At 48.5% G+C, this 25055-nt stretch overlaps 2 protein-coding genes across 2 annotated transcripts in view; one reads left to right on the top strand and one right to left on the bottom strand.

The window, feature by feature from the left end:
• Positions 1 to 3959, top strand: part of ERN2 (endoplasmic reticulum to nucleus signaling 2) — a 53876-nt gene extending 49917 nt beyond the window's left edge. Inside the window, 9 exon segments of the mRNA XM_064294801.1 lie at positions 513 to 597; positions 743 to 932; positions 1018 to 1117; positions 1196 to 1395; positions 2360 to 2507; positions 2593 to 2720; positions 3194 to 3317; positions 3406 to 3473; positions 3565 to 3959. Coding sequence (XP_064150871.1) covers positions 513 to 597; positions 743 to 932; positions 1018 to 1117; positions 1196 to 1395; positions 2360 to 2507; positions 2593 to 2720; positions 3194 to 3317; positions 3406 to 3473; positions 3565 to 3777 — 1256 coding nt within the window. The 3' untranslated portion in view covers positions 3778 to 3959.
• PLK1 (polo like kinase 1) lies at positions 3913 to 24957 on the bottom strand. The gene is made up of 10 exons (XM_003418904.4): positions 15656 to 24957; positions 14747 to 14915; positions 13852 to 13996; positions 12725 to 12818; positions 10553 to 10772; positions 7139 to 7294; positions 5529 to 5606; positions 5188 to 5342; positions 4907 to 5089; positions 3913 to 4421 (listed from the first exon to the last, which is right to left on the bottom strand). Exons 1-10 carry the CDS (start codon positions 16061 to 16063, stop codon positions 4215 to 4217), a joined length of 1815 nt encoding a protein of 604 aa, XP_003418952.2. The 5' UTR covers positions 16064 to 24957; the 3' UTR covers positions 3913 to 4214.
• Between the last annotated feature and the right edge of the window lie 98 nt (positions 24958 to 25055).

Below are 25055 nucleotides of genomic sequence, written 5' to 3'. Positions count from 1 at the left end.
ATGCCACCGGGGCTTCTTTCAATTTCAATTAGAAGGACTCAGTTATAACTGGTGGAGGTGAGGAGAGTGACAGAGGAAGGAAAGAGAGCCAGCCAGAAGATGCTGAGAGAAGGATAAGGGGTAATATAGCAAATGTCACCATTCATCCTTCTTTCTATATACTCATTTAAGCCTCACAACACTACTGGGAGAGAGCATTGACATTACCCCGGCTTTACAGATGAGGAAAGCAAAGGCAGAAGGATTAAGTCACTTGCCCAAGGTCACACAGAGTAGACAGCAGCACCAGGCATTGGGCTTAGGCAGCTTGGCACCACTGCACCAGGCTGGGGATTTTAGGGTGAATGTCAGGAAAAAGGTCGAGATGGCAGGGGGTGGGTCTGCACTGGACAGAGGCATGGATGGGGGAAGAAGGGGCAGATGGTGGGCAAGGAAGAAGTGGCCATGTGGCCAGCATGCAGATGCCACCAGGGCATGGTTCCCTGAGACCCCACCCTCCTCTCTCCCCCTAGCTGACCAGCTTACTGTGGTGGGAAAGATTTCCTTCAATCCCAAGGACGTGCTGGGCCGTGGGGCAGGTGGGACTTTCGTGTTCCGGTGAGTGGTATCCAGGAGCCAGGCTGGAGAGAGGCATGGCACTAACAACCTTGGGGAGACATTTTCTCCAAGGACCCCCGAGAGGGGAACAAGTTGGTACTTCACTCACCAGTTCCTCACTTTTTCCTGCTCACCCCCCTCCTAGGGGACAGTTTGAGGGGCGGGCAGTGGCTGTCAAACGGCTCCTTCGTGAATGCTTCAGCCTCGTTCGGCGGGAAGTGCAGCTGCTGCAGGAGTCCGACAGGCACCCCAACGTGCTCCGGTACTTCTGTACGGAGCGGGGGCCCCAGTTCCACTACATCGCCCTGGAGCTCTGCCTGGCCTCGTTGCAGGAGGTGAGGCCAGAGCTCAGGGAGGTGCGGCGGGGCAGCCTGGAGTTCCCCAGCTGCATGGTGAGGCTTGCCCCTTGCTATTCTTCAGTATGTGGAAACCCCCAACCGGGACCTCTGGGGCCTAGAGCCCAAGGAGGTGCTCCATCAGCTGATGTCTGGCCTAGCCCACCTGCATTCTTTGCACATAGGTATGGCCACCTCCCTCTCCCCATCCTCCATCCCCTGCCTTTCCTGCCCCCAGTCCAGCACACTCTCTGCTCCCACAGTGCACCGAGACCTGAAGCCAGGGAACATTCTCATCACGGGGCCCGATGCCCAGGGCCGAGGCAGGGTGGTCCTCTCAGACTTCGGCCTCTGCAAGAAGCTGCCTGCTGGCCGCCGGAGCTTTAGTCTCCGCTCGGGCATCCCTGGCACAGAAGGCTGGATGGCACCTGAACTCCTTCAGCTCCCGCCCCCAGACAGCCCTGTGAGTCTCCCTGCCTGGCAGACACCTGCCATGGCCCTAGGGATCCTGCCCTTTCCCAGCAAACCGTGCAGCACTCGAGGCTTGGAGTCTGTCCCTGTTCCACCCTGGGTTCTTCATCTGTAAAGTGGAGATAATTTAGCCCTTCTTATCTATAGCAGAGGGGCCCAAGTGTTTGGCTGCTAACTAAAAGGTCAGCAGGTTCGAATCCACCAGCCGCTCCCTGGAAACCCAATGGGGCAGTTGTACTCTGTTCTATAGGGTCGCTATGAGTCACAATCGACTCGATGGCAATGAGTTTTTAGAGTATAGTATCTGCCTTCAGGAGACATTTGAGTTTGGGTCCTCAGGATTATAGATCTGCGAGTCATGGGTGTGTGGGTGGAAGTTGAAGTCATGGGCATTGATGAGAGTAACAGGACAGACACTAAGCAAAGCCATCCCACCCCTAGAGTTGAAAGCCAGAGGGGGTAACCTAGAGGCTCAGGGACCCAATCTAGCCCACAGGTTTTATTTTTTGAATTAGTGGCCAATATTTTAACATTAGGCAAGTTCCACGTAAACATCTGGATTTCTGAACTCTCTTGAAAGATCAGCTCTGCCTCCCTGGCAGAGCCCCCGGGAGCTAAGTGCCAGCTGCCACTGGCAGAACTGGATCACCACAGGCCCGACTGCTTCATGCCTGGAGGCTTCAATCAGTTGTGCTGCCCGCCTCAGCTGTGCAGACATGAAGCCTGTAAACCTGGATGGACTCGCTCAGGGCGGGCGGAGAGTTTGAATGAAAACTGTGGGCCCCTTGCAATGGTGCAGAGGGAATGGGATCTAGCAGCAAGGAGCTGCCTCCCAGGAAGCATCCTGGAGTCCTGGTCTGAGCCAAACCCCTCGCTACCATATTAGTCCCTGAGAAAACTGAGTCATGCTGGCTTCCTCGAAGCAGGCTTCTTATCTGCCATCTCTCTGCCCCCAGACCAGCGCGGTGGACATCTTCTCGGCTGGCTGCGTGTTCTACTATGTGCTTTCCAGCGGCAGCCACCCCTTTGGAGAGAGTCTTTATCGCCAGGGCAACATCCTTGCAGGGGCTCCCTGTCTGGCTCACCTGGAGGAGGAGGCCCATGGTGAGGGAAACTGGGTGGCAGAGGAGGAAGGGAAGGGTGCCAGGCTGTGCAGGCCTGAAGCTACTCCTCCTCTTCCAACCCACAGAGAAGGTGGCTGCCCGGGACCTGGTAGCGGCCATGCTGAGCACACAGCCACAGGCACGGCCCTCCACTCAACAGGTGCTGGCCCACCCTTTCTTTTGGAGCAGAGCCAAGCAGCTCCAGTTTTTCCAGGTCAGAGGGAAATCTTGGGAATGGCCCCCAGAAAGCTCTAAGTTTGGGGCTTGAGCAATAAGAAGGGGGAAGTCAAATTGGCTGGGGAAGACTTAGCTGGTGGCCTGGCTCCTTGCTTCACACCAGATGACGCCCAGCTCCTAAACTTTGCCATCTTGGCATTCCCCAGCCACAGCTGTCCTTTGTGCTGGAATATACCCCATTCCACCTGTGTGACCTAGAGCAAGGGACCTTGTGCCTCTGAGCCTGTTTTCTCATCTGTAAAATGGGGACAATAGTACTACCTCATAGGCGAATATCTGGTGGGATTACATGGGGGTATGTATGGCACAGAGAAGCGGCACTCAACAAAAGACAACGGTCCTTACATCCTAAACCACGAAGCCTTTGTGCTTTGTTCCCCTTACTCATATGACACCCCTGGCCTGTGGCCTCTGATACCGGTCATGAGGCTCAGGAGTTCTGGGTCCTAGGACGTCAGTGACTGGCTGGAGAAGGAGGCTGAGCAGGAACCTCTGGTGCTGGCACTGGAGGCAGGAGGCCATGGAGTGGTCCGGGGCAACTGGCACAAGCACATCTCAGTGCCACTGCAGGCAGGTAGAGTGCCAGACTCGGGGTGTCCCGGGAGGCCGATCGATGTGAGTCTCAGTGGGGGCAGCTTTCCCAATGCCTTCCCTGCCCACAGATCTGAGAAGGTTCCGGTCATATAAGGGGACGTCAGTGAGAGACCTGCTCCGCGCCATGAGGAACAAGGTGTGGCTCCAAGGCTGGGGCGGGGCTTGTTTCTACGGAAGGAAGGCCCATCCCCAGCTGAGCTAGGCTTCTCTGCTCTGCTTTCCTCCAGAAGCACCACTACAGGGAGCTCCCAATGGAAGTTCGGCAGGCACTAGGCCAAGTCCCCGACAGTTTTGTCCAATACTTCACAAACCGCTTCCCGAGGCTGCTCCTCCACACGTACCACGCCATGAGGAGCTGTGCCTCAGAAAGCCTCTTCCTGCCCTACTACCCGCCAGCCTCGGGGGCCGGGGAGCCATGCCCAGGGGCTGCTGGGAGCTGAGAGCCAAAGAGGGGCCTCTACCAAGGCCAGCTGGAGAGTTGGGCCTGTGGTTGAGGCTGGCCTCAGCATCAGAAGAGACAGGCAGAGGCCTGGCAGCCTGGGGGTCCCTGAACAAAGAGAATCCAAGGAGAAAACGAAGATTCACATATGTTTAATGTGTATAAAGCCAAGCATAGGATAGTCCAAAATTCAATAGAAATAATCTGTACAATTCATATGGTGGGGTTGAGAGGGAAGGGGAAGGGGCTACAGGACCCACACCTGAACATGTAAAAAAATAACTTACACAGCAACCCCCACCTGGAGGATGGTGTTAGCTCTTTCCCCGCCCCCAGGGCTGGGAGGCACTTGAAGAGAAACACCACCACGGGCTAACCAGCATAGGCCCCAGGTGCTGGTGGGAGTGAAGACGGGCAGCAGTCCAAAGGGAGGGAGGCCTATGAGGAGGCCTTGAGGCGGTTGGAGGCGGAGCGTGAGCTCAGCAGCTTGTCCACCATGGTGCGTGCATAGCGGAGCCGGCTGGCCAGCTCCTTGGAGCAGCCATGCTCCTCAAGAAGGCTCAGGCGGTATGTGCGGAAGTCCCGCTTCTCGTTGATGTAGGTCACGGCCGCCATTAGGGGGCACAGGATGAGTTTGGTGTGGTCCTAGAAGGGAAGGTGGATGGACAGATGTAGGTTAGCAGTAGATTGAAGACCCCAGCTGCTAGTGTATTTGGGGGGAGTCGAGGGGAAGAGTCAGTAGCCCTGGTGGCACAGTGGTCAGGAGCTCAGAGACTAACTGAAAGGTCAGCAGTTCGAACCTACCAGCCACTCTGCAGAAGAGAGATGTGGCAGTCTGCTTCCATAATGATTACAGACTTGGAAACCCTATGGGGCAGTTCTACTGTATTAAAAGGATCTCTGTGAGTCAGAATCAACTCTACGTCAACGGTTTTTTTATGGGAGGGGAGGAAGATCTTCCAGCTGATGAAGAAGGAGTCCCCATCCCACTTCATTCCCTTCTTACTGCCGCTGCCAAGGCCAGGTAGCTTCCACTGTAGAGACACACAACCCACCCAACTCCTGTGTGCCCACTGCCAGACACAGATCCTCCTCCCCGACTCTGCCCTGCCTGGGTTCGCTCAGCTCACCTGGAAGAAGTTGATCTGCACACAGCCATTGCTGAGGTGTAGGATGATGGCGCTACGGGTGCGGAACCAGGTACGCAGGTATGGTAGCCGGGCTAGCTCATCACCTTCCCGTGGTGTGATATTGGCACCAGCCTTCAGCAAGTGTTCACTCATGTAATTTCGGAAATACTTCAGGAGTGTGATCTGGTTGGGAAGTGGGAGAGGAGGCCTAGAGTTATAGCCCGGCCTGGGCTGGACCCCCAGCCTTGACAAATCAGGCCCTCGGGCTGGCCAGCACTCACCTTCTTCATCAAGGAGTTGGGATGGGAGCTGACGGTGAGGTAGGACTCTGTGCCGTCGCGCTCAATGTACTGCAGGCTCTCACCGTCATTGTAGAGGATAAGGCGGGTTGAGTCATTGAAGAGCACCCCCACGCTATTGTCACACAGCTGATACCCTAGCAGTAGATAGGGAGAGACCTCAGAAATGGGGAGGGGGAGACAGGGGGACACTGGGAGCTGGAACTGGGAGGCCTGGGACGGAGATAGGAAAGTGTTGAGATAGGGGGACCTGGGAGCAAAAAAAGCAAGAGCTGTAACAATTCGAAGGGTCACTTAGTGGTACCATTCCGGAAGAAACCTACCAAGGCCATACTTGTCTGAATAGTCCACCCATTTGCTGATCCAGAAGATGGGAATGCAGGCGGGATCCTCAGCCTCCTCTGAGACAGAAACAGACAGGTGCTTGGTCAGGACCAGCTTCTTCCCCTCTGGTTCACTCATGTGGCCCACACCAGGGAAGCCCGCCAGGCACCTCACCTGGGCTCAGTCAAGAGGCAGAGAAGAGGAGACACCTACTGTAAGCCAGGCCTGGGGCCCCAAAGAAGAGCAAGGCATGGCCTTGACCACCAGTAAGCACAGACAAACAGCAGGACAGACTTTTAAGCAGAGAGTTACAGCACTGTGTACCAAGTTCCACTCATGCATTCAATCGATCCATTTACTGAAGGCCTACTGTGTGCCAGGCACTGTCATGGGCAGAGTGAACAAGAGATGAAAACCCAGCCTACATGGAGCCTGCATCCTGGTTGCCAGGACAAAGACTAAAATAAATATGGATAAGAGGAGACCATTGCTTAGGGGGCCCTGAACTTCTGTTAGGAGTGATGGAAAAATCTGGAAACAGATACTGGTGATGGTTGCACAGCATGAGGAGCATAATTAGTGGCACTGAATTGTACATGTAAAAAAATGTTGAAATGGCAAATGTTCTGATATATTTCACAATAAAAATAAATAAATATGGAAAAACTATGAAAGTTAGTCCTATCATGGTAAGAGTCAGTGACTGGCAGATTCTCTAGTTTTCCAGTTTTGAGTGATAAAAGATTATGTGTATATAGAGATCAGAGGTTAACAGTGAGTGCTTACCAGGTTGGGGAGGAGAGGAATGGGGGAATCGTTACTTAGGAAGGCCTGAGTTTTTGTTTCTGGGGATGGAAAATTATTTGGCGAAGGACAGCGGTGATAGCTGTACAAGGTGAATGCTGGGACTGATCTTACTGAATGGCATACGTGACAGACGGTGACTTGGCAAATGAGGTGCTATCTATATTTTTACAACAATAAGAAAAAATTGGGAAAGGACAGTCGCAGATACATCAAAATGCTATGTTCAGAGCATGCAATAAGCCCCTTATTTTAAACCCAATAAGCAAATGTGGGAACTTTAGGAAGTTGAGATGTGCTACAGAGAAATCTACAACAGGTGAGGCAGGATAGGAGTGGGGGGCAGGGAAAAAGGTCACGGAGGGGCCACTGAAGCAGGTGCAAGTGAGAGCCATGCAAATGCTGGAGAAGTGCGTTCCAGGAGGGAACAGTAAGAGCAAACGCCCCAGACTACAGCATGTCTGGGTCTATTCTTCCATCTCTTTCGAAGGATAACTAGGAGTTCGCTGAGCAGAAGAGACAGCCTGTGCAAATGTATCCAGGTAGCATATTTAGAGGACGGCGGGTAATCTGAGGTGGCTGGAAGGTGGAGCACTTGTGTGGTTAGAGCAGATGGGTCATAAAAAGAAAGAGGGCCTTGAATGTCAAGCTAACTCATTTGAATTTAATCTACAGGAAGTGGGGGAACCAAAGATTTTATGGCGACAGAGGCCTGTACAAGCCACTAAGAGTGTGCTGGCTGGGACTGCCCTGCCCTCTCCAAATGCCCTGGCAAACCTCCCCCGCCAGGCCCTGCAGTGCTCACCTTGCCTCACCAGCCCCCGCTCTGAGGGCTTTGCAGCATTGACGCTGTGTAGCTGCTGCAGCATGTCACCAAGGTGGCAGTCGACTGCCTCACCTGTCTCCTGAACCACTGGCTCCTCTTTTTCCCGAGGACGCTCAGGCACGGGGTTTTCCACACCTAGGAAGATGAGGCACAGTCATATACAGGATCCCCTGCCACTGCTGGCACTCTCTTCCCAAAGAAAAGCCCTTTCAGCTGTCATTGGGGAAACTGAATCGGTGCCAGGTTATCAGAGCAGCAGCTTCCACGTTCCCATGGCAGGCGCATGGTACTCACTAGTACCTCCAGGGCCAGGCCAAGGCCTCTATGAAGATGTCACAGCCACACACAGCCAAAGCTTCAGAAGCTCAGGCCTCTGACCCAATGATGTAGTCCTACGGATACCGTGTGCCACTCTGGAAGGCAGCTCAAAGGCACCAGCTGCTTAGAGCTGCCAGGTTTCAAGCAAAGAACTAAAACCATCTTCTGTATCCAAGAAGGTGGGAGGGCTCAGTAAACCAGAACTCACCCGCAGGATGGATTAAGGAGACCTTTATATGAAAATAGCAGACTTGGTGGCACAGTAGTTAAGTGCTCGGCTGCTAACCAAGAGGTTGGAGGTTCAAACCCACCAGCCACTCCACAGGAGAAAGGTATGGCAGTATGCTTCCATAAAGACTTACAGCCTTGGAAACCCCATGGGGGCAGTTCTACTGCGTTCTGTAGGGTCACTGAGTCAGAACTGACTCGATGGCAATGGGTTTGGTTTTTTTTTAGTGGAAATGTACAAGAGGAATTAGAAGAGATTTCCCACCCTAAAATTCCCTTTATATGCTTATATACAACCAAAAAGAGTCTGAAAAGAAACACATCAAAATTTTTAACTTTGATTATATTTGGGTGGTAGAAACATAGATAATTTTTATTGTCTTTATGCTGAAACGTTTAGTTTTTTCCCCCACCAACATGTGCTATTCTTGTGCAATATGAAACTTTTCTTAAAACATTTCAAGATCAGCATTTTCAAAAGAAAAAAAAAACTATGCTGTGACAAGGATTTAATAAGATGCTTGGATTTGCTTTAAAATACGACTGCAATAAAAAGGGGGCCAGGAAGGTGGAATAAAGAAAATATAGCCAATTGCTGGTAACTAAATTTTTTTTTTTTATTGAAAATGGATGATGAGTTCATGGGAATTCATCACACAGTTCTATTTTTGGATAAGTTTGAAAATTTCCGTAATAGGTTTGTTTTTAAGTGTGGTATGTTCAAAAATTAAAACCAAAAGACAAAAGAAAAAAGTAACCCTTAAAATAACAGTATTGGATTATAACCCAAAGAATAAATATCCATGAGTCCATACTGATATACATAACCAAATAAATAAACGAGCACATGCGGGAGAAGCCACAGCTCTTTCTCACAGAGGAATCCCAATGAATAAATGTAGACGAGGTGAAGGAGGGAGGAAAACCCCCCTCAGAGCACCACAGTAATAACTGCTGTAGGACCCACCCATGGATGCTAACATTAGCGGGCAAAGGTTTGAGAACAAACAGAATCGTCTCAAAGTACCTCGCCCAAGATATTTATTAATCACAAAGGGAAAAATCCTAACTTTGCAGTGGAGAAAACCAGCAGACACCACCTTAAGCAAGTGATCAAGGCTAACATCACTGGTAAAAAAAAAAAAAAGATATCATCACGTACCCCCTGTACGATGCCCTGGGAAGGGTACTTCTCCCTCCTCTGTGCTATTCTTGCCAAGAACGCCTAACCTCAATCTAGCCGTGAGAAAACATCGAAGCCCACTGAGGGGCATTCTACAAATAACTGAGTAGTGCTCTTCAAAAGTGTCAAGATTTCATCAAAGACAAGGAAAAACTGAGGAGCTGTCAAAGGCCGGAGGAGACTAAGGAGACATGACAACTAAATGCAACATGGGATGCTGGATTGGATCTAGATCTTGGAACAGAATAACGGCATTAGTGGAAAAGCTGGTGAAATCCAAATTAGAGACAGTAGTTTAGGCAATTTTTTTTTTATCGTCCCTAGGTTATTTTCTCAGTTTCGATCATTGTTCTATGGTTATGTAAGATGTTAACATCAGGGGATTTGGATGAAAGGTATATAGGAACTCTCTATACTATTTTTGCATCTCTTCTGTGTAAGTCTAAAATTATTTCAAAATCAAGTTAAAAAAAGTAATCCCTAAAAATCGAAAACTAACAAAATAACTTAAGTTGTATATCAAATTGGTGACATATGTATACAGAGGAAAAAAAATTTTTTTAAGCAACTTATATTTTGTACTATATGGACTATATTCTAAGGACAAACACAACTGCAAGAAAATAAAATGTCATTTAAAAACAGGAACTAGTTGATAAATGTTGAAAAAGAAAGTAAAAATCCTGTATTCTATTTGAATCAGACAATTACCAAAATGAAAAGTAGTAACTCCACACCAGGGGGGGAAAAATGCTATAAGACAACATCGTTTCAATGTTAAATTTCCTAAACTTGATAATCATGTTATACACTGTAGTTCTGTATAAAAATCTTTGTTCTTAGGGAATATACTCAGAAGTATTAAGCGATAAAGGGCAAGGATGTATACAGGTTGCCCTTAAATGATTCAGAAAAGAGACTGACAATCAAATCTGAAGAAAAATGTTAATTCATGGTTCTGGGTAAAATGTCTATCCTTGTAACTTTTCATATACTATCAAGATAAAATGTTAAAAAACATGTGAACCAGGAATATTAATATACTCAAGTTACCCCTCCCAAAAGTATTTCCTAATTCTGAACTTTGAAGAGACTTGGAAGCCACAACAATCTAAGCAATAGCATGTGATTTTATAAAATGTCCATCTTTTAATGAGATGCATACTGAAGTTTATAGAGAAGAAAGATGTTTGGGATTAACTTTAAAAATACTTCAAAAAAAGGAGCAAAAATGAAAAAACAAAAAAGAGGGGAGGGGAGAGATGAAGGAAATGTGACCAAATCCTCATTGTTGAACCTGTGCGGCATGGGGTCCACTGTATTATGCTCAATGTGTATATTGGAAAATGTTCATATTTTTTCAATGAATTATGCAAGAGTTGTGTTAAATGATCAAAAATAATTTTTTAGGCTTGGAGTTAAGATCCACTCTCTTCTACGTGGGCCCGAGGGTTCTGTTCTAGCCATGGTCAGGTCTGTCTTTGCTGACAAGGCCCAGGAGCAGTAGGGCATTCTGCCACAGGAAGAAAGGGTGGCCTTGGCCTCAGGGACAGGAGATTATCCCACTCCACACCTGAGCTCTGGTGGTAGGGACTAAGCCACCCACACACCTAAAGCCTGGGCTTTCTCTGGCCGTCTGCTGTCTATCCAGATCCCTATTTTACCTTTATTGAGGACTGTGAGAGGCTTCCGGTTGCTGGGGTCCAGGCTGCTGGGAGCAATTGAAAACCTAGGTGGAATGGTGAGGCAGGTGATGGGGAGACGGGCAGGGATGTAACCAGAAGTAAAGAACTCATCGTTGAGCAGCTCGCTAATGGTTGGGCGGGCAGTGGGATCCGTCTGAAGCATTTTCTGGATGAGGGAGGCAGCCAGGTGGTTGATGTGCTGGAACAGAGAGGAGAGCCATGAACGGGATGTGACAGGTGACCCCGAGCGTAGCACAGCCATAAGGACCTGTGGGCCTCAGCCCACTGGTCTCAAATATGCCATGGTTCGGTGGCTATAAATAATGCCAATTTCCCCACCATGAGCTTTACTGAGCCAACAAGTGTCAACCTAAGTTGTCAGACTGATTATTTTTCCTTCCTCTTGAGACTCGAGATTAATTTTATTTTGAGATGGCGAATTTTTTCCCCTGAATTTGCCCTTACATAATTAAAGTTGCTCACCCCTACAGTAGCACTTGAGAACACAGGCTTTGAGGTCATAAAGATCTGGGTTCAAATCCCAGCTCTGCTCTGTAATACTAGCTGTGAAACCTTAAGACAAGAAACCAGGCTTTCTAGGGCCTTTGTATCATCATCTGTAAAATGGGCATATCACCAATCTCGGAGACCTTTTGAGAAGATTCAATGAGCTGTAACTAGCACAGGTCTGGGGCACAATAACAACAGCCTAGCATCAACTACATGCTTACTATGTGCCAGGAAAGTTCTAAGCACTAAGTATTTAACCTCCACAAAAACATCTGTGAGATGGGGGCCCTCTATTACCATCCCTCTTTTGCAGTGAGGAAACTGAGGCACAGAGAGGTTAAGTGCTATCTTGAAGTGTGTCCTCTCAAAATATATGTCACCTTGGGTAGGCTGTGATTCCCAGTATTGTGTGGCTGTCCTCCATTTTGTGATCCTTTTATCCTCCATATTGTGATGTGTTGTAAATCCTACTCTATGTGCTTGTGGTTATGGTTCCTATTTGAAAGTGACCTGTCTGATGTTAATGAGACAGGATTAGGTCATGTTAATGAGCATTAGAGTAGGATGCAACACCCTTACTCAGGTCATAGTCCTGATCCCATATAAGGGGAGCTTCCCTGGGGGTAGTCTGCATCACCTTTTATCCTACAAGAAATAAAAGGAGAGAGACTAGCAGAGAGAGGGACCTCCTACCATGAAGAAAGAGGAGCCAGGAGTAGAGCACATCCTTTGGACTCAGGGTCCCTGTGCTGAGAAACTCCTAGACCTCGGGGAAATTTGATGACAAGGACCTTCCCACACAGCTGACAGAGAAAGAAAGCCTTCCCGTGGAGCCGGCACCCTGAGTTTTGACTTTTAGCCTCAACTGTGAGAGAATAAATTTGTTCAAGTCATCCACTTGTGGTATTTTTGTTATAGCTGTGCTAGATAACTAAGACAAGTGCCTTGCCTTAATCCACAACCAAGAAGTCTAGTTGGCTTGAGCACTCACACTCTGAGCCACTTGACAGAGCTAAGTGACTCTTGGTGGCAGAGATTCAGTCCTTCCGTCCTTTATGAGAAGACGGGGCTCCTGGCTACACATGTCCAGGATACCAACTAGAGAGTGGCTCACTGTGAGCCAGGCTCCTGCAGGAACATCTGACTCCTTTAAGTGCGTTAATGCTGGTGATTGTGAGAATGGATACCGCTTTGCCATTGGATTCACAGTGTTGACAATTCTGTAAGTGCTTGCTGTATGTAAGGTACTCTAGATGAGGAACTATGGCTCAGAAGATTCAGGCCATTTCTTCAAGGTGGTTCATCTGGCTCCTATGGGACAGAACCAATCTGAATCAAGACGGCCCATTGCCAAAGCTTAAACACTTCTGCCTCCTGTTCCCTTCCTGGTTTTTTGTGTTGCTTTTGCCTTTTACACATCTGTTGGGTCACACATCCCTTTGAGAAACTACAAACTGTCTCTCCATTGAAAAAATGCCTACGTGCCCACATGTGCCAAGTTCTGTACACAGTTTCAGACACAGACCCTCAAATGCTACTCTTGAGCTGGGGTTGATCTCTGACCCCAGGATATAGCTGGACTCAGTAAACAGCTTTAGAAAAAATGAACAATAAATTTAAACTTAACACATTATCAGTCACCTTGGGTATACTGTATTCATTCTTCTTGATCCGGAGGTAAGTCTCTTTTAGGCAGGAAGTCTCAAACGGTGGCTTGCCCACTAATAAGGTATACCTGTAAGTACAGGGTGGGATTTGGCTCAAGGGTCTCAGGCAAAATCTAGATGCAGGAGGCCCTATTTCAGGGTCAAAACAGAATGTCCAGGCATCTTCTGGGTCTAGGGCCCCTGAAGTCAATCCCTAAGTCCACTCAGCAACCCCAGGAGCCAGGACACTGGCTGGGATGAGCCGTTGGCAGAATACAGAGGATGACACCAGGGTTCTTATGGGCCAACGATTTTTCAGCTCCAGCTTGCAGTAGTAACATAGGACCCTGTGGAAGGGCCTCAGAGGCTGCCAGCTGTACAATGCAGGTTGAAGTATGTGAGCTCCCAACTCCTATAGAAGCAGCTCCACATTTAGTAGTTTCTACACTTAAGAGAAGGCTTGACATTTTCATTTGGAAAAAAAGCTCTATTGCAAAGTATGAAAGCCATTGCTACAACTCATTTCCAACTCTCTAGTGCCCAGGCCAACAATGACAACAATAAAGCTAACACCTCTGAGAAGGCCCACACCTCTGCCCACCACCCAGCCTCCTCCCTGATGGTCTTGATCCAGACAGACCACAGGAACCCCCTCCTGCCAGCCCTAACACCTGGCCTGATTCCTCTCACCCAGTGCTGCTTTCCAGATCAGTGTTCCTAAAACTTTATTGTGCATAAAAATCAACCGGGAATTCTGTTAAACTCCAGATTCTGACTCATTAAGTCTGGGGCCTGACAGTCTGCATTTCTAACAAGTTCCTAGGTGATGCTGATGTTGTTGGTCTGTGGACCCCACTTGGAGTAGTGAGGATCTAGAGCAAGGTTATGGAAACATGCCAACTGGTGCCCCTTCCCCCTTCCTGGACTCATGGCCCAGGCTGCAGGAATCTTACAGAATACTACAGAGCAACAAGATAGGGAAATTAGGGTTTGTTTTTGGACCATCTGTCCTTTGGAACAGCCTTTCCATAAGGGGAAGTGTCCCCAGAAGGTCAGCCAGGTAAGATGCCCAAAAGGGCCCCTACTGAGGCCAGATGGGTCCTGAGACAGCTCCCAACTTACATGATGCACCCAATAGACCACACATCCACCTCGAAACTGTGCCCTTTCTTGCTCAGCACCTCAGGAGCAATGTAATTAGGAGTCCCACACAGGGTCTTCTTCCGCTCCCCGTCATACTCAACTTTGGTGGCCAGTCCAAAATCCCCTGGGACAGAAGGAGGAAGAGGGGGTGCTCAGATGCCAGTCTCTGCCAGCTGTCAATGCAGACAGCTGGTTCAGATTCAACCATCAAGCCCCACAGTCATTTGTTCCCACAAGTCTCTACTCCTTGCACCCAGGGAGGCTTGCCCAGGAATCCTCCCATCTGCTGACCCCAGGATGATGCCACCCAGTGTTCCCCCAGTCCCCCATAAAAAGGAGGGCTATGCTTCTAAAAGGGAACAAGACAGGGACAGCAAAACTCAAACACCTACAGGGATCAAGCAAGTAACCTCGTGACTGATGCTTGGTAAGTTTGAGGAAGTAATAGGGAGGGGTAGGGACTGTGGCAAACCAGAGGGATTCTAAAGGGGACAGCTGCTTTCAGCCCAGAAAAGGGCTGCCCTCAGGGAATGCTGTCCCTGTGTTGCTGGTGCTTCTAATCGTTTAAAAGGAGCTCCAAATCCAAATTTTTATGTCAAGCCTCCCAAGTGAAAAAAACTAATTCTAATTCTTAAAAAAAAAAAAAAAATACTGTGAAGGGGCACAAAATGCATTTACAGGCAAGATACTGGCTTGTGGGCCCTTTGTTTTAAATTTCTGGGCTAAAGAGGGACTCTAGAGGGAATCAACAGCTCAGACTTCCCATCACCTCATCCTCCCTTGCCTTCTTCCTGTTTCCTCCCTCCCTCCACTTCCTCATCCTTCTTCCCCGCTTCTAGTGGTGCAGGGCACCCCTACAGGCCCAGCACCTCACCTATTTTCACCTCCAGGTCTTCATTCAGAAAGAGGTTGCCCAGCTTGAGGTCCCGGTGAATGACACGGTTTCGGTGCAAGTACTGGCAGCCAAGGACTATCTGCCGCAGGTAGTAGCGGGCCTCAGGCTCTGTCAGCGCTTTCCTCCGTTTGTGCAGCTCCAGAAGGGACTAGGCCCCAGTAGGAGGAGGAACGGAGAGGTGGCACTGAGGATGTGGGGTCGCCAGGGAAAGGCAGCCCAGGACTGGACCCTGGACCCCCAGCGGCAGGCAAAGGTATACGGGAAGGATCTTGACAGATTCTTTCCCTCTCCTAACCCCTCTTGCATTCCTTCTTCAGGACAACCCCAAGCTGGACCCATGCCCTAACCCTGGCTATTACAGCTCACAGCACTCTCTCCCAGTAGCGCCTTCCTCCCAAGATCCTTATCTGGGACGCCTCTTCCAGCTCCACTCCCGAAGCTCAGAGTCCCCGGTACTCTTTCCTTTCTCTCCCCTGGAAGCTCCGAAGTCTGGCTCCAGCCCTTCTATTCCTCCCCAGCCCCACTCCGGCAGCTCCAGGTCCCCGGCGCCCTTTACCCAGGGCTCCTCCCATAGCAACTCTGGGGGCCCTAGTATTTATTCACTACCAGAGTTCTCCCCTCTCCAAACACCTCGCGTCCGGGAGCTGCCTTCCCCAGCAGCAACAAAACTCAGGCTCCACTTAACCCCCTACGCAAGCAGCCTCAAGTGCCAAGCACCCCCTACCCGAGACCTTCCCCTGCCCCACCTAGAGGTTCCCAGCAACCCTTCCCTAGCAGCTGCGGGTCCCGGGCGCTCCTTCCCCAGGAAGTCCTTCCCAGCAGCTCAGGGCCCCCAGCGCCCCAACACCGGCCCCCAAGCAACTGCAATCCTCCGTCAGAGACCCTCACCCTCCGGCGGCAGAGCTCCAGCACCACGAACACAAAGTCGTTGTCCTCGAAAAAGCCGTGGAAGCCGACGACGTGCTGGTGGGCGAGGCTGCGGTGAATAGATATTTCCATGGACATCTTCTCCTTCTGGTGCGGCTTGAGCAACAGCGACTTAGGCACGATCTTGCCGGCGAACACCTCCTTGGTGTCTGCGTCCGAGATCTCGAAGCACTTGGCAAAGCCTCCCTTGCCCAGGAAGCGACCGCGCAGATAGCGCCGCCGGCTGCGCGGATCCACTAGGACCTCCGGGATCTCTTTCGCCGGCGGGGCGGACGCCGTAGCCCCGGGAACCGCAATTCCCGGGGCCCCGGTCTTCCCGGTCTCTGCCGGTGCCCGTGCCAGCTTCCCTGCCGTCACCACCGTACTCATGCTCTCGAAGTTGCTCAGCGGGCTTACCAGGGTCTGGGTAGACGCTCCGCACCGCTCCGCTCCGCTCCGCTCCCCTCGAATTCAAACGCGGCGCCGGGAACGTTACAAAACCCTGCGCGCCACTGATTGGCCGCGGGGATTTAAAATCCAAACCCGCCCACCGCGCGGCACCATGGGAGCGCTCTGCAAAGCCACCGCCTTTAAACCTTCGCTCAGCAGGGAAGGAAACTTGATTGGGAGGGACGCGCGGACAGCACACACGTGGGATGCCTCGGAAACTCGGCTTGGGAATGCCGGGACCCAGTACCTGCGGAGGGGAGTTCAGGGTGTCTCCCGTTCGGGGGCAGCTGGGGGAGCTCCTGCAATTCACATGCACGTCGTCCAGGCTTTTCCTAACACTTTCCTTTACCACCCCTCCCCCTGCCCCGTCCTCCATTCCCACCCCGCCTACCACAACGTAAGCGCTATAAGAGTAGAGACCTGGCAGAGCCAAGGGGTAGCTCGGGACAAGCTTAGCACCCGCCTCCGTGGTCATCAGCTCTCTACCAAGCCACCCCAAATAAACTACGTAAAAACAGAATGCTTGTCAGGCAAATGTACCTTCACAGCAAGTCCCTTAGGCCCCCTCCAAATAAATAGCTGCTCCTGAGCCCCTCTGCATTACAGAGCAACGCTACTCAAAGTCTGGTCCAGGGACCCAGCATCACCATCACCTGGGCATTGGTAGAAAGGCCTCACCCCAGACCTCCTGAGTCAGAAGCCACCTTTCAACAAGATTGCCCAGGTGATTCCTACACACACTGAAGTTTGAGAAGCCCAGTACCCGCTATGCAAGAGAGCTGTTTGGCTTGCTCCCTGCTATCCCAATGCCTAAAAAAAAGTGTACGCTCAATTTGTTGGTCACAGGGAGGAATGGCTGATGGGATGAATGCCTAGCAACCCAACAGGCCATGGCCAGATTTGGCCAGCAGGGGTATTTCGTTTGGCCTCCCCACTTTTTAAAAATTGAATTCATTTACAGGATTTAAAAATCGAGAGCTCAAATTAAAAAAAATCACATTTGTGGCTTTTCCCGAAAAAACCCAGAAGTTAAGCAACAGTAGGCCTGCATGTCTTCCCAGTTTGCCAGTTCCCACCTCTCCGCCTTTGCCCATTTGCCTGTCTGGCTTCTGTAGGTATGTGGGTGGCAACCCCGGAATGGCCATATACCCAAGTTAGAAGCCCCTTTTCTGTAGCCCCTTAGCACCCTCTTATGTCCTTGATAAAGTCTGCAAGAATCAACCATCTTGTAAGCACATCTTTACCTGCCTCCCAATTAAACCAGGCGACAATGACAATGATGCTGTCTTTTCTACTCCATGTCTTGCTCCCAACACAATGCTTGGGGTGAAAGGGGTAATGAGCAGAATAAAAAGTTAAAAAAAAAAAAAAGGTTTTCTTTTTTAATCCTGCGTAACCACCTTTTTTAACTTTTTATTGAAGTTTAATATATTCATAGAGGAAGTGCACGTATCACAACTTACAGCTCGATGAGGTTCCACAAACTGAACACACCCCGTGTAACTGGCAACCGGACGGAGAAAGAGAACATTACCAACACCCCTGAAGCCCCCCTGGGGCCCTGTGTTGGGGGTCCCCAAAGCCACTCCCAGTCAATGATTTGCTAGGAGACTCACAGGACTCGGCATATACTTGTATTCATGGCTATGATTTATTACAGCAAAAGGATATGAAGCGAACTCAGCAAAGGGAAAAGGGGCATGGGACAAAGCCCGGAGGGAACCAGGTGGAGTTGCACAGTATGCATTTAGCTCTTCAGCAATAAGTTGTGACGATACGTGTGAAATGTTGTCTACCAGGGAAGCTCATTAGAGCCTCAGTGTCTGGAGTTTTTACTGGGGGTTGGTCACATGGACACTCTTTGCCTAGTACATACCAAAACTTCAGACTCCCAGAAAGAAAGCAGGTGTTCAGCATAAAACATGTTGTTTGCCCCAACAGTTTAGATACAGTGACTCATCCTTATCACTTAGGGAATGGTGACAGCCCTCCCAAAATTCAAGGTCCTAGATGCCAGTCAGGGGCCAGCTTTGCAAACAGGGCTTTCTGAGGCTAGCACTCTCAGGTCTTGCTGTGTTAACTCTTTTCTGCACAGTCTACCCCCTTGGCCCTTGGCTAAGGTTTCCTTACAGCAAAATTATTATCAGTGGGACCCCAGGCCTCAGGGTGAGACCAGCCTGCAGTACTGATCTCAGTTATGCCTTTAGGTGCAAATTAAAATAAGCCCTGTACCCATGGTACCACCAGTGCAGTTCCTAGGCCTCTCATATTTCCTTATTCTCCCCCTCTCCTGTCCCTACTGCTTCCTCAGGCTCTTGCTGCTCCCATGGGAAAACAAAAAGCACACTCAAGAGACACGAAAGGTTGAGGAGACTATAGCTGAAAAAAGTCAAGTTGGTAGGACCAAGAAAATCCACAGGCCCAAGGTCTGAGAGCCAGAAAGGACATGGATTCCATTCCTGTGTCTCTTTTCTTGAAAGATGTTCCTCTCCATGCCCTATGTTCCTAATGCCCAGTGAACTGGGAGATCCAGAACCAGCTCATTTGCTCTCCTCAAGGAAGCAAGATGCCCTGTGCCAACTCTTCTCACTTCAGGATCCAGGTCAGAGGGGAACAACCCACCAGCAAAAACCTAAGGAAAGCAAAGGGTTAACCAACAAGGCAGTAAGTGTAGTCCTCAGAGCCAACTGCTTTGGAGGCCCAGGGTATTGGAGAAGCTGCATGGAACATGGACTTCGAGGCCAGATAAGACTTGGTTTTGATTTCAACTCAGCCATTTATTAGCTGTGTGATGTTGGGCAAATTTACTTAAATTCTCTGAATGTCAGGTTCCTCCTCTGTAAAATGGGTTGCAAAAATCCCTACTGTTTTGACAGTTGGAAGGATTAAATATTTTGTACTAAGTGCCTAGCACCCTATAGATGCAAAACAAGGAAGAATGAGTTCTTTTCCACCAACTCTTCTTTGTACCGGACCAATTATAAAGGGCAAGATGTTCTTAATTTTACTTTAAAAATTTTTAAAAAATGGAGCAGCAGAGGAAGAAGGAGACTGAGGAATCGGGACAGGAACATGATTGCAGGTCTAACTGCCTCCATGAACTACTGCCTCCTCAGCCATGAGACCAAAAGAACTGGATGGTGCCAGCTACCGTTACTGAACGTTTTGATCAAGGAATCAAGAGATGAATCCTGATCAAAAGTGGGGTGTCTTAGGCTGGGTCTTCTAGAGAAGCAAAACCAGTAAAGTGTATAAATATATAAAAAAAAAAAAAATTTTTTTTTTTATATAGAGAGATTCATATCAAGGAAAAGGCTCACGAGACTGTAGAGGCTGGAATGTCCCCAGTCTGTGGATCAGAATAGAGGCTTTTCTCAATTAACGTAGCCGCTGGGGCTGGTGAACCCAAGATAGGCAGGCTGAAGAGCGGGACTCCTGCTCTCAGGCTGTGAAGATTACGAATCCCAAGATCTGCAGATAAGCTGATAGCTCAAGTCCCAAGAGTAAAAGGTCAGACAAACAGAATGCGGCTGGAGAATCCAGAATGAGCAAAAAGCCAGAACATCTCCTTATATTCGGATGAAGGCCACATCCCCACAGAAACTCCCTTTCAACTGATTGGCCACTCACAGTAGATTCCATCATGGGAGCGATCACATATAAACACTGAGAATCATGGCCTAGCCATGCTGACACACAATATTAACCATCACGGGGGGGGAATGTCGAACAGAATTGTATATTCTTACAGAATCCAGACTTACTGGGCTTACTGAGACTGGAGGAAACCCTGAATCTATCACTCTGAGAAAATTTTCAAACCGTGAACCAAAATTATCCTCTGAAGTCATCTTTAAACTAAACAACTGTTTAGCTAAGTGAGTAAGGCATGTTCACCATGAACACTGTGCTTTTTTAAAGAACTTTCTACATGAGATCAAACTGCCAGTAGTAACTCTAAAGCATAGATGAGAACTTTAGTGGGTAGTGAGTCTAACTCAACGTTGGTGAAACAACATGGGTAGAGACACCAAGAATGGTGACACAATGTGAAGAACATAACCAATGTTTTTAAATTGAATATGTAGAAACTGATGAATGGGTGTATGTTCTGCTGTGTATATTTTCACCAAAATTGAAATTAAGAAAAAAAATTAAAAATATATAAGAATGGAGAATATAAGGGGTTTCCTTCTAGGTATATCATTTCCCAATATTAATAGTAATTTAACTACCATTTATTGAGTGGTAACCCTGAACCAGACACTATACTCATACTTTACACGTGTGAATACATTTAAATCACACTAACAGTCCCTTCCCCATTTTATGGATAAGAAATCTGAGGTTTCATGAGGTGAGCTAACTTGCCCAAAGTCACAAGACTAGTAAATTGCAGGGCTGGGACTTGATCTGCCTGAGATCAGAGCCCACACTCCTCATCACTATGGTGACTTTCAAGACGGGCGCCTCAGGCCTCCGTCAGAGAACTCTATGTTCTGTTTCCTTGGCTTTCTCCCCACTCAACTGCAAGATCCCTATGGGCAAAAGCTGGCTTTTATTTTCCACTGTATCTCTAGAACCCAGGCCAGTGCCTGGTATCCAACAGTGGCTCAATAATTACTTGTTAAATGAATAAATGAGTGAATGGTACCTTCTCTCTCTGTGTAGCATGTGGACTGGGCCCCACCTTCCTACCCCCAAAGAACCGCAATTATAAGATCTACAAAGGCACAACCCTGTCACTGAAGGCTCCAGAAGCGCTTCAGTAACCATGGATTTATGGGAAGTGATCCAAACTGGCAGGACACTTTGCTGATACCAGTTCTGAAATAAACAGGCTTCTGGACACATGGTCCCAGCACTGCCACTGCCATTTCAGGGTCTTTGCAGTGCCACAGAATAGAGTCTCCATCCCTAAAAGATTGGCCAGCTGGATCTCACCACCCATAGCAACCACCCAGGTTTGTTTGATGCCAATCTGCCCTGGAGAATGGCTGAGGGCTTGTCAGGACATGGCTAGGAACACCTGGGCTCTCTTCAACCAGATCAGGACGCCAAGAAAGGCCTTCCTGGCCAAGACCCCTACTTGGTAGCAGAGAAACTTCCAAGTGTGTGTTTTATAGGAGCAATGTTTGTCTGATTCATTTCAAGTCTGCCATCCCCCAGATGGATCAGAGACACTAAGAACTTTGGCCTCAGGCTCTGAGTAAACTGTCTCAGCCCCAGCTAACTAATTCAGAACCACCTCAGACCTCAAGCAACCACAAGAGCAGCCCGTGCAGCCAAGAGGAACAAAATCGGTCAACAGGAGGGTCACAAGTCAATCATTCAACCTTATTCCCTGCATCGGAAGTCCTGCACAGTGAGGCTTATCTGGGCCTGAGTGGGAGAGCTCACATCCAGACAGTGACTTCATTAAGTGTGCACTGGATTCCCACAGGCTCACATCTGACTCCTCAGGAGCTCACAGCCAATGTGGGCTGACACATGAACACAGGCACATAACCAGAATTCTACCCAGATCTGGACAAGGGCCCTCTATCAAGTCCTATGGGGTTCACAAGGAAGCCGTTCCAGACAGAAGAGCATCCTCCAAATGGCTCTTTATTGAACAACTCATTTTGGCCAAACATCTTCCCTCTGACACCTAATCCAGGCCCAGGCACCCTCAACAGGAGGAAAAAAAAAATCAGAGAGTAACAGTAATGAGATTGGGCAAGGGGTAAGGGTGAGCAAGGAGACAGAGCAAAGTGAAGACATCAGGGGAAAGGAAAGGGGCCTGTATTGGACACTTAATGATTTTTCCTGCCCAGCATCCATTCGTCCCTTCTTTTGGTAACATCACTCCTCTGTCCCCCTAGCCACCAACTCTCAGTCCATGTGGGTATGCGTGTCAGACCTAGCTAATTGGTGTATTCCATTGTCCTGTCCACAGTCATCTGAGGCTTGGATACATTGCCTGGTTTGGGCCAATGAGAGCCAGGCCCAGGGGTTTTCTCAGGGAAGGGGAGCTCTTTCCACCAATAACTGGAACTGAGAGGTTACGTCATAAAACCTGAGAAAGACGCCAACTCAAAGGAAGGCAGAGCCAAGAGCTGAAGAGACAGATCCCTCACGACACTGCTCTGAGTCCTAGGATCCAGCCTGAAGCTGGATCTAACCCTGGCCTTTTCAGTTGCATGAGCCAATAAATTCCTTCTTGCCCTAAGCCAACTGGAAAGAGTCTCAACCAAGGTATCTCCCATTTGCCCATTCTTCTGGGAGCATTCTAGGGACAAGAGACTTACCCCAGGGTTATAAAAGTAATTGCTCTGGTGACAAGTTGTCCCAGGGGTAAGAGCCACCATGGAGACAGAGTCCAGCTGGACTTCCTAGGGTACACACACTCATTATCGTCAATACACCTTTAAACAATACCTGCACATAATGATAGACTCGCTCGCTGTTTAGAGTAGCTATTGTTTTTGTCTTTCCAGCTCCTTGTTTCTGGTAACAGACGCTCTTTTCCCACCATGGGGGGATGGAGGGAAGGCTGTGACCCAGGTTGCATTAATCATAGGACTGACTACCCATGACCACTGTGATTGAGCCAAGATGGCATGTGACTCGTGACAAGCCACGGAGAACCTTTCTTTGAGATTTTCCAAATTATAACTGGAAGGGAAGAAAGCTTTCTTTCAGGATCACCAAGTTAGGAGGATATAAGTCTGTAGCTGTCAGCTGCCATGTTCCCCAAAGCATGGAGAAAGTTCATTTGCAGGAAGAGGAAAGGGAGCCTGCTTACTGCTCTCCCAATGTCCATTCTCCCTTCTCTTTTTTAATACTAGAAGCTCCTTCTTCAGAGTTTTGGCTGGGCACATGGCTGCTCAGGTAGAGACTAAATGCACAGCTTGTCTTATTGCTAAGTGTGGCCATGTGACAAGACAGTAAGAACCTAGGTGCCTGGATGACACTGTGGAGCCCAGCCACCTACCTGCCTGGAACACCTGCCTACCTCTGCACTGTTGGGTAAGACAGAAATACACTTCTGTGGTGTCTCAGCCACTGTATTTTGGTGATCTCTTTGTTACCGCATCTTAGTCAGTACCTTTACTAATGTGCAGGTGAAGACATAAAAAACAAACTGCCCTGATGGGGTTTAAATCCCTGGGTAGAGCTGTCCCTAAAATAATAGCTATTACTTATGGAACGCTTTCTAAGTGACAAGAACTGTCCTTAATGTTTACATAGAGTAACTTATCTAATCCACACCAACTCTATGAGGTTAGCGTTAACTGTTATTCCCATTGCTCAGATTAGGACACCAGAGCAGAGAGATTAAGGAACTGGCCCATTACACTGCATCTCAAACTAGTCCTTTCCATGATTTGTTACATAAGCAAAAACAAAAAACAAAACCTTTTTTTTTGCTTAAATTGGTTCAAGTTGGATTTCTGTCACTTGAAACAAAGTGTTCTAATTGGATTTTTGTCTAATCTACTTTGCATATTCCTCTATAGAGTGTCAACCATCTTGTACAGAATTTTAAGACATCATTTAATGACTGCAAGCAGGACAATTCTCCCAAGTAACCTGCTCCCATTTAACCAGTCAGGCCACAACTGTGGCTGCAAGACCAACAGGGCGCATTGCAAGGAGATAGTCTTCTCAGAGGAGACACTAGGCTTCCTGCCATGGCAGACATGTTGACTCACCCAATATCCATTCCCAATATTCCTTTTACTTGCCTGCCTAGCAAAGCCAAGTACTCACTTTCTTAACTTTCTGTAAAGCAAGGGCTGGCCGGATGACACAATTTTGGGCAATGAAAGGTGTTACAACACAGTAATTAAAAATATGGACTCTGGAACCAGAATGCCTGGACTCACCATCATAATAGCTGTATCAATTTGGGCAATTTGCTTAACCTGTGTACACTGGGAATAATAACTGTACCTTATGGTTCCTGAGGATTAACAGAATCTGTAAAGAGCTCAGGATAGTACCTGGTACATGGAAGACACTCTATAAATGTTAGCAATTGCTAATATGGCATGATCACCGATATATTATTAAATAAAAGCAGCAAGGTATAGAATAGCACAAATAGTGTGCTCCCATACCCATTAGTATGAATAAAAACAGAGGTTGGCGCGCGCACGCACATGCACGCGTGCGCACACACACACACACACCATAGGCTCTATCTCTGGTAATCTCCGGTAGAATAGGTCAAAACCTGTTCAGGGCAGTTGTCTCTGGAAAGTAGAATGTAGGACTGGGGCTCTGAAATGGGAAGATCTACTTCATTATAGATACCCTTCTCCTTCTTTACCAATTGGATTGAATTTTTGAAGTCCTGCACTTGAATTACTTAAAGATTTTAAAATCGTGTTTGTGGTAAGAGGCTAAAACAACAACACACGCACTTACACATTTTCTCTTAATTTTGGTTGTTTATCAACAAATTGGGCAGTCAGTCACCTACCTAACATGGCAAGCTTCCTTTTAGAGATGTTCAAATACAGGCTGGATGGTAATCTGTTAGACACGCCTGGGAAGAGTTCTGCAGTAAGCAAGAGGTTAGCCTAGGGAGCATCTACGCTCTGCCAATTTCTGATGGCAGAAAAGGAGAAGGGAGTTGGGGGAAGATGCCAGAATAAGACCAAAAACACTTGCTGTCATCGCAGGCTGCTGGTATCAGATGGGACACAAGCAGATGTATCTTTCCAGGGCAGAGCTGAAGAGCACAGGCTATGGAGTCAGACACACGTGGGTGTGGCTCCCGGGTGGGTCACTTCTTTGCTGACTGATTTAAAGCAAGTTACCTAATGTTTGGAGTTTGTTTTCTCACCTGTAAAATGAGAATGACATCTACCTTACCGAGTTGTCGTAAGACATAAACAACCTCGAGAATGCAGATGCACAGCCCAGCACGTATTAACATGCT

This window comes from Loxodonta africana, chromosome 12, assembly GCF_030014295.1.
Source record: "Loxodonta africana isolate mLoxAfr1 chromosome 12, mLoxAfr1.hap2, whole genome shotgun sequence".
NCBI lineage: Eukaryota > Metazoa > Chordata > Mammalia > Proboscidea > Elephantidae > Loxodonta > Loxodonta africana.
This window is presented reverse-complemented; position numbering and strand designations above follow the sequence as displayed.

Bases quoted from the DNA above. Each gene is read 5' to 3' on its own strand.
- PLK1 (XM_003418904.4), bottom strand. From the start codon at position 16,063: ATGAGTACGGTGGTGACGGCAGGGAAGCTGGCACGGGCACCGGCAGAG. The intron at 12,819-13,851 runs GTAAGTTGGGAG...CTGTACTTACAG, and splicing joins TGGTCTATTGGGTGCATCAT to GTATACCTTATTAGTGGGCA. The intron at 7,295-10,552 runs GTAAAATAGGGA...TCATCTTCCTAG, and splicing joins TCTCACAGTCCTCAATAAAG to GTGTGGAAAACCCCGTGCCT.